The sequence below is a fragment of the Seriola dumerili genome, unplaced genomic scaffold, assembly GCF_002260705.1.
Source record: "Seriola dumerili isolate Sdu_G_001 unplaced genomic scaffold, Sdu_1.0 BDQW01000226.1, whole genome shotgun sequence".
NCBI classification, from domain to species: domain Eukaryota; kingdom Metazoa; phylum Chordata; class Actinopteri; order Carangiformes; family Carangidae; genus Seriola; species Seriola dumerili.
Window position 1 is genome coordinate 4404031 of NW_019174481.1, and position 14048 is coordinate 4418078.

General features: G+C 43.6%; 1 protein-coding gene across 1 annotated transcript in view; it reads right to left on the bottom strand.

The window, feature by feature from the left end:
* The window catches only part of LOC111228752 (ephrin type-A receptor 3-like), a 103528-nt gene that overhangs the window by 64982 nt on the left and 24498 nt on the right, over nucleotides 1–14048 (bottom strand). Inside the window, exons 4-5 of the mRNA XM_022754774.1 lie at nucleotides 13354–13461; nucleotides 12645–12996 (exon numbers count right to left, since the gene is read on the bottom strand). Of these exons, the coding sequence (XP_022610495.1) occupies nucleotides 12645–12996; nucleotides 13354–13461 (460 nt within the window). The remainder of the gene's footprint in view (nucleotides 1–12644; nucleotides 12997–13353; nucleotides 13462–14048) is intronic.

The following is a 14048-nucleotide window of genomic DNA, read 5'->3' on the forward strand; positions in this document are numbered from 1 at the left end:
TTCAAGTTTATATCTACCTATCATCCTTTCATTACCTCACATTGTTTGCTCTGCGTGAACAATAACACTGAGCTACATTATGTCCGGTCCTCTCTGGCACCATCATCTTTACAGGCATTCTGTAAAAATAGTGGTCACCGCTAAAACCATCTGCTCATTTGTAACCGACAACATTCAACTCACAAACAAACAAAACATCCGTGCGTCCACAAAAATCATCAAACTGTCTCTTTTTCCAGCGCTCCATACTAACATTTATCTTAAGTATAGATTATTATGATTCACGTGAAACAGTGGTAAACATAAGTCATCTTAAAATATATCGTCTCAAATCTGTTATAAAATATACAAACTATCAAATACTTTTCTCTTTGGGGGATAAGAAATGAACATGGTTGTCCATCAGATGCAGTAACTGCAATTATCTAGTACTGTCAAGTTTAATTTAGTTATTTGAAGAGCTTATTTGGAAGTAGAAACAAATGCGACTGTTAAAACTCTTACCAAAAGGGTCACCTGTAAACTGCATTGAGGGGTTACTTGTTGCTGTGTGTGTGTGTGTGTGTATATATGCAAGTTTGAAATGCAATTTGATTATAATAGGCTGCAATCTACTGGGGACATACAGTATTCATGATTTTCAGGCTGGTGCTCACTGGTACAGAACGCCAGCAGTTTGGGTGTCTGCCTACCACTGCACTGGGATTCAGTGGAATACAAACAAACTTGAATTAACTTTGCTTTGATGACTGATTCCAATATTTGTTCGCTCAATGTTGAACCACATTTTATTTCACGGATTTACTTTTTCCACTAGAATTGCCTTTCTCACAAACAAGGGCAATTAAAAAAAAAAAAAAAAGTTTATATCATGTAAGGAAGCTATGGGCCATACTGAAAAAAAGGCATTTACAGGCATATAACTGCATAATTACAGTCGATTAACAAACATCACATGCTGAAAATATATAATAAAAAATTTGTACGGACTGTCTTTTGATGCCTGTCATGGATATAAATCCCGCCAACTATATCACAGATGTTGAAATAGCCGGTGAATACTTTTATTGTCAAATGTTTGTTGATTTGGTTCAAAGCAAATTGTCCCTCCTGTGTCATATTGAATCAGAATTTTAATAACTAGGCTTTAATAGTGATATTATTTTGTGTTTGTGTGTGATGTTGCTGGACATGATCAAATGGTAGAAACATTGGCCGAGGAGTTATTTTCTCCCAATTCAACAACGCGTGGCAGGATCACATGGCTGCGGAGTGGATGTCAGATATGAGCTGATTCCACACGGAAGATACAGGCCTCCATGACTGACATCTCAGGACTGACCCTTCCTGTCTTTGTGGTATCTTCTGACTTCTCTGACACAAACACACATGGTCAGACCGGATATGAATTGGTGTGTGATGTCCAGTGTGTGAAGCACATGAGTACACTCACGCTGCTTTCTGATCTACTGTCTGTCCTCAGGATACCAGCCAATTACTGAGAGCAGGCCAAGGAGAACTATGGGATGAAGCTCCCCCTCTTCCTCATTCTGTCCATATCTGTTTTTTTTTTCTCTCTGTTTCTGTTTTCTTCTCCCCCTGTCCGTCTCTATGTTTTCCCTCCTGTCTGTCTAGGTTGTATTTTTCTGACTCCTTCCTGTCTTTCAGTCTGTGTTGCTCTCTCTCTCTGACCATCTCTACCTTATTCCCTGTGTGTGTGTGTGTGTGTGTGTGTGTGTGTGTGTGTGTGTGTGTGTGTGTGTGTGTGTGTGTGTGTGTGTGTGTGTGTGTGTGAGAGAGAGAGAGAGAGACTGCCTTTGTATGTGTGTCTTATTTCCCAGTGGGCTGTCTGTCATACGTTGACCCTGACCTTCTGCAGAGCCCCTGCACAAATATTTACTCTCTCACTGACAGGAACACACACACACACACAAACCCCTCCGAAAAAAAAAAAAAAAAGAAAAATCACAGGGATAGATTTCTCAATTTCAGTGCAATTAAAGCAAACACACATCTACACAGACACACACTTTTCTCGTGGTAATCCAAGCTGATGGCTCTTTTAAACAGCCGTGATTATACTGCAGTCTAAAAACAGATTAAATAGATACCAGGTGCATGGGTGTTTCTGTGTGAAAGGGGTCATGGGCGAGGGACAGAAAGAGTGGGAGAGAGAGTGTCCATGACAGGACTATAGAAAGAGTCTTTTGGGAGTTTGCTTCACAGTCTGAATAACTTATTCTTCTGTCTGTTTTGCTATGAAGAAGAAAAGGCCAGAGGAACACAGAGATTCACAATCTCCTTTTGAACATAGCCAGACAGACCTATACACACAAAAACACAACACAACACAACACACACAAAGCACAAGTCTACGTACACAGATTCAAACTTTCACTATAACCGCACACGCTCTCCCTCCCTAGACACACACGTAGCCGAAACATCTTCCATAAAAACCCAACCCACAGAGCTTTAACACACCATAAACACACACTCCCCAGATCTATGTATCTGTCTCCCCAGATACACTCCAGCACACACACACACACACACACACACACACACACACCCATCCCCATACACCAGTAAACGTGCCCACATCGGCCGGCCCCGTGACCGGCAGAGTGTGTGTAGGAGGAGCACTGCACCTCCTTTCCTCACCCACGTTATTTTCAGTTCATCACTCTCAATAATTCATTCTCTCAGGCGGAGGAGTTGGAAAGGAGAGCCCCGTGCTTTTTTCCTCTGTCACTCGCGCGCACACACACACACACACACACACACACACACACACTCTCATACATGCACACAACACAGATGTGCCTGTTAAGTGGGAGGCCGTATTCTTGTCGTCCTTAGTCTGTGGGTTGGCAGTGGTCAGCTTCGTCAGAGAAAAAAAAAAAACGCACAGTAAATTGGTAATGGCAGGAAAATAGTCAGTGGTTTATAAAGAGCTAACAAACACTAAAGCAAAGGAAATGCTAAGTTATATGTAAAATAACAGATGAAGAAGAATCTGCTGGTTTGTGTGTGTGTGTGTGTGTGTGTGTGTGTGTGTGTGTGTGTGTGTGTGTGTGTGTGTGTGTGTACAAATTGATTATGCATCTCTGTGAAAGTATTTATTCGTGTGCGTCCCCAAGTGCCATCCACCACCTGACAGACACAGCATTACCTTGTTAACAAATGAAAAAGTCCTTTCATATATAAAACTTTCCCTCAATCTTAAACACGTCCTTGACACCCCGGCACCCAGCGCCGTGCAGGAAGTCAAGGGTGTCACATACAAAAGTCCCCTCTTGGGGAAAATTGCCGCTGCATGTCCCTTTTGTGCGCTCCATAACAAGATCTGAACAGCTCAGGACCTGAGGAGCTTCTCAGTGTGACAAATAAATATTGACAAAACAATCAGATCTTATGAAGAGCCTTAAATGTAATGACAATCACAGACATCAATGGTTATTTTTATAAGAGCAATGGATGCAGCTGGGTGGCAGGGATCCATGAAGAGAGGAGATCTCAATGCCTGACATAAACGTTATGCTTTATGCTGTTATCTTTGGCCTCATTTATTATCAGCTTCATTTAAAAATGATCAAGACTGAGATTATATTTTTGCGCACGAGTGTTAAACGTGACTAAAACTTGCACATTTTAGTGTTTCATTTAGCTGTAACTCACAGATTTAATTAATTAATTAATTTAATTTACTTCTCATTTTCAAAAATATTATGTTTTGGATCAGGGGTTTTCAAAGTCTGTCTGACGTGTTCAGCGGACACAAGACGTCTTATTGTTTCTCTGATCACTTAAGATTCAGACGTCTGATGACTAAAATCCTTGATCCTGTTAAAATTTATAGTTTAAAATGACCAAGATCTCAAAAGTGTAACATAAAATATGTGTCTTAAAACTAGATCGAACGTCAGTTTTCACCATTTCTGGCAGGCGACCACAGAAGGGGATATGACGCCACTGACAGGCCACCAAATAAAATGAACTGTTACCATGATTAAATTCACAGATTTCTGTAGGTTTATATAAACCTAAGTAACTTATATAATTATATAATATATAAGATAGGACTAGATAGGTCGTTTTTGAGACATTTTATTGCAGAAAAGTTACATATTACAGCTTTAATTGCCTCCATGAGCTGATGTCCAACTGTTGACCATGCGGATAAGCTGGTCAGATAAACTGGCCAAAATACAATGACAAAAATCCCATTGTTTTTAGAGCAGTACCACGCACCTGTCCCTTTTATCTCATGCTGAATCTCTGCCTCACGTCTCTGCAGCCACAGTAGAAATTTTCCATTTATATACTGTAATAATGCAGCAGCTGGTCCAAACAAGCATATTCAAAAATGAGACATAATCTGTCGCATCTCTCATTAGATTCTGTCTAACCATTCTTTGGTTTGGCCAACGCTGGAGCTGAAAAGTCTATTTGAATTTTCTGAATGGTTCCTCTTGGCGTGTGGAATAATAGTGCAGCTGTACAGCATATGAAAGCAGCAACAAATTGGACTTTGACTGTGGCTACATCTGTACGTCGTGTTTGGAGCTGAGCAATAACGCAATAACTGTGCAACGCCAGCCCAATCAGTCTGACAGGCCGATCGTACATCTGGAAGCCATCCATAAACTAGAAAGAGAGCGAGGGAGGGGCGTAAGGGGAAGGGGTCAATGGCTGCTTTCCTGTTCCTGTGTTCGCCGGTTCAGCGGCCCCGCCGGCTGCCTGCACGCCTCCTCTGCTCTCTGTTGCACACACTCACACTCCCCTCTCTTTAAACCTTTAGATCTTAAATGGAGCAAACTCAACACGAATTCAACACTGGAGAAATGTGAAAATTATGAACTTTCCCATGAGTGCACACATGTTTATCCCTAACTGGAAACTCAACAGCATATGAAACGCAGGCAGTTAATGACAACTGTACCCAGAGGGGACACGCTCTGCCCTCTACACCTCTCTCCTCTCTCCCTGCCTCTGTCTGTGGGGAATAGTGCTATATAAGGATGTGAAGAGTTGAAACATGCGTTAACAGTTTCTCAGTCCTTGGCCTGCTTTTTCCTCTTTTTTTCTCTGCGGGTTTTGTTCACACAGCTCAACACACTGCACCAGACTCCACTGAGCTACATGAGGTCCTGTCTCCCACGGCCCCCTTGATGTCCACAGGTTTCATTGCGGCTAACACTTCAGCGGTGCAAACACCATCTTGGTGCTAAGGTGGCTTTTGGCAACTCAGCTTGTGTCTGGCGAGTGATCCGCCATGGCGACAGAGGAGCTGGGCTGGGAGGCTCTGTGTGAATAGACATTATCTGGGTCAGTGCTGTGTGGGTATGTAGACGGGGACTATGGTGTGTAGAGGATATAGCGAGAGCGCCTAACCCTTTGTGATTTTGTGTGTCATTTATTCAAACACAAAAGAGAGGAGATGAGAAGGAGGGAGTGGGAAAAGGGATGGAGTTTAGGAGGGACATGTGAGAGAGTGGAGATAAAGGCGAATAAAGGAGAAATGAAGGCAAAGGTGGCTGTCATTATCCAAATAAATGAAAAGTGAAGTCAGGCAGGCGGAGCAGCAGAAAGACACACACTTACACAGACAGATAGAAGGACAGATGACTGGCCTTTACTTGGCCCATATATCCATTTGTCCTTTAAGAACATCTGGCTAGTAATAACACCCTGCTGGCTAACACTTCAACAGCTTAATGCCCTAATGCCTGCAGCAGTGTACACACACACACACACACACACGCATGCAAGCACACACACACACACACATACATACACACATTGCGTGGTATTGTACACACAAAAAATCTCTCTACTTGCTGCCTAAATCCTTCTGTTAGCCGCCCACTCCCTTCCTACCCACACCTTTGTGCTCTCTAGCTCCCTGAGCTGCCACCAAGAGAAGAGCAAAGAAATGAGAGAACTGTGTGTGTGTGTGTGTGTGTGTGTGTGTGTGTGTGTGTGTGTGTGTGTGTGTGTGTGTGTGTGTGTGTGTGTGTGTGTGTGTGTGTGTGAGAACATACTACATGCAGGAGGGAGCCCTTGACCTTCAAAAGTCTGTATGTGATCAACATAAAAATGCTCACTTCACCCGCTGCCTTCACTGTCCACACACTTCTCTTGTAAAGGTAGAGGCATAGAGGCAGAGATCAAGCACTGTGTTGGAGAGGCAATAGAGAAAGGCAGGTTCCCTACTGAGCTTTCAACACACATGCGCGCACACACACGCACACACACGCACACGCACACACTCTGTAAATGAGCTCAACCTCTTACACAGGTGCGAAGATTATCCTTTTCCTACATCTGTTCCCTGCTCAAACCTTTCATTATGAACAGAGACTGCAATCCTCTTATGAGATATAAAATTCAAAAATGTATTGTGTCCTGGTGTGTGTGTGTGTGTATGTGCATGCTGTCTTTTTCGTGGTCACAGTCTTTCTTTCATTATATTCATCTGAGTGCATATCTTGATGGAGCTTTTACAATGCATGTATCATATAACTTCCACTTATCCGCACAGAATGTAGGTTTTCTTGTGGAGAACAAACAAAGGCTTTTACTGTAAAGCCTTTCCTGCTGTGCTGTGGTCAGAGCCAGGTCTGATCGACTGAGCGGCTGAGCAGGAGGCCTTTGATCGCTGTTTGTCACTGGGCAGACAGAAAGCCGAATTCCCCTTCACAGGTTGGGCAATGTTTTCCAAAAATATGACCCTGCAGTTTTTTTGTTTTTTTTTTTTTCCTCCTGTGAAAATGACATTGTGCAGGCTTTAGTTATCCATTCCAAAAGTTATGATCTCATAGTCGTGGTCAAATGGGGTTTTAAGTGTGTACGGGGATGTGGGGCGGTGTGAAGTGATGTTTGCCTGGCTTACAGGTTACATGGCTGTGCCTTAAAGGTACAGTTGAACATTGGAGCTATTTTGTGGCGGACAACAGTGTGAACCATCTCTTACTTTGAGTTGCCAGATAAAGTTGATGAGCGCAGATTTTGGTTTTGATCTCTGCACAGGCACAATGGTACCAAACCTGACCAGTGGCCACCTCACCGTGACAACAAGACTCCAGAAAGTTACTGTGTCCAGCCAAGAAGTAGTCTGGCACATCACTCCCCCTCCCTCCCCCTTACAATGCAACATGTTGTTTTTACACTTCAAAGATATAATGTGTTAACAGTTGAGCTTTAGAGGTGCTGGTGGTGGGTGGATTTTGTTACCTAACCAAGCCCAGCTTCATACTTATCATACAGAGTGGTATCAAATCTTGTCATCCAACTTTCATCAAGAATGAGGATGTTTCTGAAAATATTGAACTATTCTTTTAATGCGCAGACACAAGATTGATATGAATCTGCTTATCTCAGGCTAAGAAAGAGCAAATGGTTGCAATAACTTTCCAAATATGCATCCCACAGATGATGAACAGCTGTATTTCTTTAATATATATATTTTTTAAGTCCAGAAATCACAAGCATTGTCCGTGTCCACAGAATGAACACATAGTCGATGAGACAATTTACACCGGATTGGATGCACGTTGGATCTTTTTTTTTCCTTTTCAGTGATTCACACTTTGGTTTTCTGTCCAATTTGAGATGTGAAAAGAACAGCAGGAGAGCTAAGTCGAATCAGCATGAGGAGTGTGGTGTGACTTTTGAAAATTCCTCTTGTAAAACAAGTTTTTGCTCCATACTGGCAGCATCAAACAGACAAATGAATAAGAAAAGGGAAGAAGGAGACCATTAGACAGGTAGAGCTGGCCGACGGACAGACATGTCATGCTGACCTATATTACTTTTGCCCGCTGAGGAGGAGAGAGAGATGAGAGCAAGAGAACTTGTGTTGAGGTGACAGGTATCTGTCCTTCTCCACTCCGTCTCCTCCATCTCTCAGGCATCTGAGGCAGTAATTGGTGCTGTCAGACACACAGAGAAGGACAGAACACACACACAAACACATACTTAGTCACTGCAACACACACGCACACACACACATACACGCCGACACACACACTCCTGCCCTTCAGCGTGTACCCCTAGGGCTTAAAGCAGGAGAGGTTTTGAGAGGAATATTCACTACATCCTCTGCCAGCTGTGAGACAGAGAGACAGCAGGAGAGGGCAAGGGAGTACGAGGTGGAAATGGAGGGTGCAGAGGGAACAGTGGCAGACAGAAACAGAGAGGGAGAACAGAAACAGAATGCACAAGAGACAAAGACACAGAGAGGAGAGAAGGCAGGAGAGCGAACGAGGCGGGGGGCTTTCAGCTTTACAGACAGAGGCCTCTGCATGGGGTAGAGAGAGATGGAGGAGAAGTGACAAGGGTCTGCAAATGTATGTGACAGAGAGAGGCAGAGAGAGTATGTGTTCGAATAAGTGAGTGAGTGAGAGAGAGAGAGAGAGAGAGAGAGAGATAGAGAGAGAGAGAGAGAGAGATTATGCAACTCCAGTGGTGACAAAGCAGATGAGTAAGATTTCATGTGATTGAGCGGCAGAGCCATGGCCATCGTTGTGTTTAGTGCACGCCTCAGCGCAGATGAAACCCAAAGGTGGAGAAAACAACACAAACGAAAAAGAACCAATATGTGTTTCACAGTTGCAGCGTTACGTAACATTAAAGGTTAGGGCTGGCTATATTTTTCTTACCGTCAACAGATTCCATGACAAGACTGAAACCGGTGACGTGTTGATCCAACAAACAAGTACAGACTCCAGAAACTATCAGAAACACGTCAGTGAGCCACACTGTTGACTGCCATATTCCTCAGTTATGATAAGTGAACAGTTTATTTAAATTCCTCCGACATACATCGTCCTACTGTGTTAAAAACTCACAAGCGAACTGAATGTGTATTAATCCGCTGCTAAAAATCGTCCCCAACAAGTGCCTTCCTGTTTGTGTAATGTCTGTTAAACGCTAAAGTTCTTTTAGCAAATTACAGCATTTATTTTTCAGGCATAATTTTCTAGAAACATGCTGGTACGTTGTGATATTTCAAAGGAAAAGTTCATGCAATTTTAGTTATTATATAAAGCACAGTAAGAGCACAGTGTTAATTCAGTACACTTCCATTTTTCCATTTCATTCCAATTACTTGCCATTGTAACCTAAAGAGCGTGTTAGTCAGTGCACAGCAGGCCACCTGAACACGTGGAATGTGCCTCTTTGTGTAGCTGTAAATTACAGGCAAACGGGTAAAGGTAGGGTAAAGGTTCCTCCAACTTCCATTTGGATTGACATGGATTCTCCAGTCAGATCTGGGTATTTTTTTTCAACAACAACATAATGTCAATGTGACATCATTGTCGCAAGCTACTGGTTTTGTCTCAAAATTAAGACCTCATTTCCCATGAATCTCACTTTCTCCAATCACATAGTCTCTGCTTCTGTCCGTGTGAGCGACAACCCTGTTTGTCATAAAACAATCCAGCAGGTTGAATCTAAACCAGTGACATTAACACCATCAAATCATATACACACATATAAACACACTAAACACGCCTCACTTTAGGGAATAGGAAGCATGCATGGGGTGGGAAAATAGAAAAAGAGAAAGATGAACCCGTGATCTATAAATGTTTAACGAGAACAGACAGAGGAGATGGGCGCTGCGAGGAGGAAGAGGAGGAGGAGGAGGAGGAGGAGGAGGGAGACAGAAGGAAAAATGGTGAGGTGAAAAAGGAAGACAATATCAGAAAAGATGGGTGAGGAGCAAAATTGGGAGGCTTGTAGAGGGAGAGAGGAGGAGACCTGTCCCATTATAGAAGCAGACAGCAGAGCAAGGTTAGAAAATAGCAGCGAGGAGCCAGAGATTGAGAAAAAAAAAATGGCTGTAATTGGTGGTGTCTGGTGTTTGTCTAACACAGAGAGGCTAGTAATGATTCCATTAGCGCCTCACACACCGAGAGGGAAAGAGAGAGAGACAGGGACAGAGAGAGAGAGAGAGAGAGAGAGAGAATGGGAGTCAGATGGAGAAGGAGAGTGAAACAGAGACAAAAAGAGGAGGCGGGAGAGGCCAAAACACTGTGAGAAGACTCACACGGAACATTAGAGCAGGAAAACAATGAGCATCAGAGCAGCTAAATGGTAGAAAAGACCAAAACAGGCAGACACACAAAAAGAACAAGAGGAAGAGAATTCAAGGCGCCCGTCCGCTAAAAGACCTGTTCACCTGCTCGCTGGTGATAATTACAAATGCCCTCCTGCTCCTTTTCTCAGCTCTCTCCCCCACCTCACCCCCTCATCTCTTTGTGTGACAGCAAATGAGAGAGGGTGATTTAAATGCATTAGCCGAGTGTGTTTTCCCTATGGAAGACCCTCAGACTGTGTCAGGGCAGGAACCTTTTGTTTGGAGCTGACGCTGAGCACTGAGAGGACTCTTTAAAAGCCTGGCCCTTGTTCTCTCTGGGACACATTAAAGTGCAACACACTGGCTTGTTGTACTTCTCTGTGTCCTCTCATGTCTTTGTTAAAAGCAGCCTGATTACAGATGCAGTTACATTAGTAGGCATAAGTGAAATTTTGACGAGGGAAGGGAACAGCATCAGAACACAGGCACGCGCAGGAGAAACGGCACAGGCATCAAAGCAGTTTTAACAAAAGAAAGCTGGTTTCCTGGGTGTCAATTTGGCATTATTTCATAGGCAACAAACAAGTATGAGATGTGTTAGGCTGACATACGTGGGACAGCAAATTCTCCAGCTCATTGGTATGCAAATCCCCCCCCAAGATCCCACAAAAATGTTTTTCCTAATACCGAGTAGGTGGCGCAGACAACCCTGCGGCGGAGAAGCTTCAATTCACCACGAAGGGATTAAAATCTATTGAAAAATGCTTTTTGATTGTTTCCAGAATAATTGCCACACCAGAAAATCTGCCATGAAAAGAACTGAAACCGAAATCCTGAATTTCCTTCCTGTGTTGAAGACAATGGACACCAGTTCTCCACGCGTGCCTCATCTGTAGTGCCCGTAACTTATCAGACGAGGGACACATATATTCCCTGACCTCTGACCTCAGACTGCCAATAAGACTTCATCATGACTTCTGCACACAACTACAGCGCGCGCACGCACACACACACACGCGCGCATGGTGTTATTGAGTTAAAGCGAGCTTGTTAAATGCGCTTACGCTGCTCTATTTATTCTCTGCGGAGTGATGAGACCGAGGGAGCAGACTGATGAGGTCATGGAGATCACCGAGGTCAACCGCTTTGCTGCGTCAGACTGACTTCAAATACAGCTTCAGTACAGGGAATGTGACATGGACCTGCACACTGTAGGTAGTGAAATCATTTGATAAGCTGTCAGTGAGCTCACCTCTCAAATAACTGCGGCGTGTCACTTTACAAGACAGACATGTAGCTCAACAGTCGGTGTTTGATGATTGAGATGCAGCCGGAGTTCTGCCACAATCTGTGCACATTACCAGTCTGCAAACTACACAGTACAGCTTGTTCTTATTCACTTGTCTCTAAGGCCCAGCTGCCAAGTTTTCTCGGTGTCTTGGCGGCTGCTTCTCCAAAACAACTGAAAATGCATTATGTGCACCGATTCCAAGTTTGCAGCGATGAATATCTATGATTCCATTTTCCCTTTTTTTTTTTTTTTTTCGGGGAGGAAGTGAGCCCGTGGGGACAGGTGACGGCGTGAGTCTAATACAGCTTGCTCACTCAAATGCATGTACACACACACAGTATATACACACACATACTGCACACACACACACACACCATCTGTGGAGTTTTACGACTCAATAATCTGCTTCCTAAGGCATACCTTTCCCTCTCCTCCTACAACACAAACACACATCAATAAGCACTTTCTCTCTCTCACACACACAGACACACACACACACATACACTCTCTCTTACCGCTCTCCTCTACTCAGCAGGGAAAATGAGATATTCGGCTCTGACAAATACACACACACACACACACACACACACACACACACAGACACATGCACATCCTTGAAAAAAAGAAAAGAAAAAGAGGATATGCCTTAAAGCAACTCCTACCCTTTCCTGTGTGAGAACTGTCCTCACAGAGCTGGGAGCTGTATAAAAGTCACTCAGAGTTATGACACCCGTGCTGACACACACAGTCACACAAAGACAGTGCAGTCAGTAACCTAAATACACAGTCGTTGTCTTTCCATCCTCAGTTTCACAACAAAACTCATATATGAGTGATGAAACGTCTCCACGAAGACATACAGGTGCGCACGCACACGCACACGCCACTTATTTACATCGTGAGCCGGATGGAGATGATTGCTGTGCTTTGTTTGTAAGTGCACTTGTGTGAGCTGTTGAGGAGTCACACACACACATATAATATCAGAAGGCCAACCTTGATCAGGCCTGTTCGTACACTATACACACACTATAAAACATTCACTCAGGGGTAAATTGTGCAATAATAAATTTGCTTTGTATATACAGAAGCATTAAAGCAACTACATCACGACACCGTGCACTGTTTTCTATCTCATGCTCTAAATTTGTCCTTCTCTGTCTCTCTGTCTTGCTCACAACACACACAAACACACACATTCCCACACTTACAAATACATCCCACACATGCCCCCGGGGACCCCCCCCCCACTGCCCCACTCACGCTGGCAGACGTCCTTGTTCTCCTCGAAGCCCGGTTTGCACACACATCTCCCGATGGGAACCAGCCAACCTCCATCTGCACTGCAGTACATCTTGGGAGCCTCGAACTCCTCGGAGGCATTCACACACACACCGTGGACCTCCACCAGCGCAGTGTCTCCGCCTGTTATTGTGTCGGGGAACTGGGCCAAGTTGAGCACAGTGAGGGGGCACTTCTTGTAGAAGACCCTGACAGAGACCAGAGCGATACAGGCGCCCAGGTCCTGGAAGGCCAGGTAAAAACCCTTTTTACTCAGGTTGCTGATGTCACGCACCTCCGTGTTTAACTTCATGACGCGGTCACCGACGTCCACCTGTGGACAAAGGACATTTTACATGTCTTACTTCTTTTACATGTGAGCATTCAATCGGAGCATTTTTTTTTTCCAGTCTAAAAGGTTGCTATTTTATTTAGGTAAAACATTGCCAGAAACTCAGCAACTGCATTTCCAAGATAGAAATAATTATGTCCTCAAAATCCTGACAAATTTTGCAAGCAAATGGAATGATGATGATTAAGTTTAAAATACAACCCACATTCAAATCCCGATTCATTTTCAAAGGGTATGTGGCAAATGATGAATATCTTATTTTGGAATGCAGCTCTTTTATATGAGCATGAGGATCATATGGCCACGTACACACAGATGGAGTTTAATGGGCGCCCATACCTGTGTAAAGCTCTCATCTGCAGCAATAGTATCAATCTTGACATATTGGCTTTCCTTGATGAACCACAGGTTGGCATTGTTGGACTCATAGTAGTACATGTTGAATGTCTGCAAAAAAAAACAACAAAAAAAAAAAACAACATCCATCACCGTTCAAACTCTAGAAATGTAAGTGATCACACAAGGCAGAATAACACACAGTGAAGAGACAGATAAAAGTCAGAAAGTCCGTCCTCTAGCTATTCTCCTGCTTCACTTCAAATCTCAAGTCCCTCTGACTCGATGGTCAGTCGGCAGCACTGTCTGCAGTTTCATGAAAGCGCAGCTCTGTACTGACTCATATTATCTTCACTAGTCATTCTGGAGATGTAATGAGAGTGAAGAGGGTGCAGGGGGCATACAAAGCAGAGAGAAATGAATACAGAGGAGCAGTGATATCTGGCTGATATGAGAGAATAGGGGACTGTAAAAAAAAGAATAAAAAATATATATACAGTATATAGTTAAAATATACAAGCAGCCACAAAAGAGGCCTCTGGAGCATCATCTGTTTCATTCTGCAGCGATTCGCTCATGTCAGTCTTTTCTCGCCTCTTGTCTATTTATTCATCAGCCATCAAAGTGTGCGTCAGTCTGTGTGTATGTGTATGTTTATTTGAAATGCCCTTTTCCTGCTTTGTTGTGTCGTATGATGT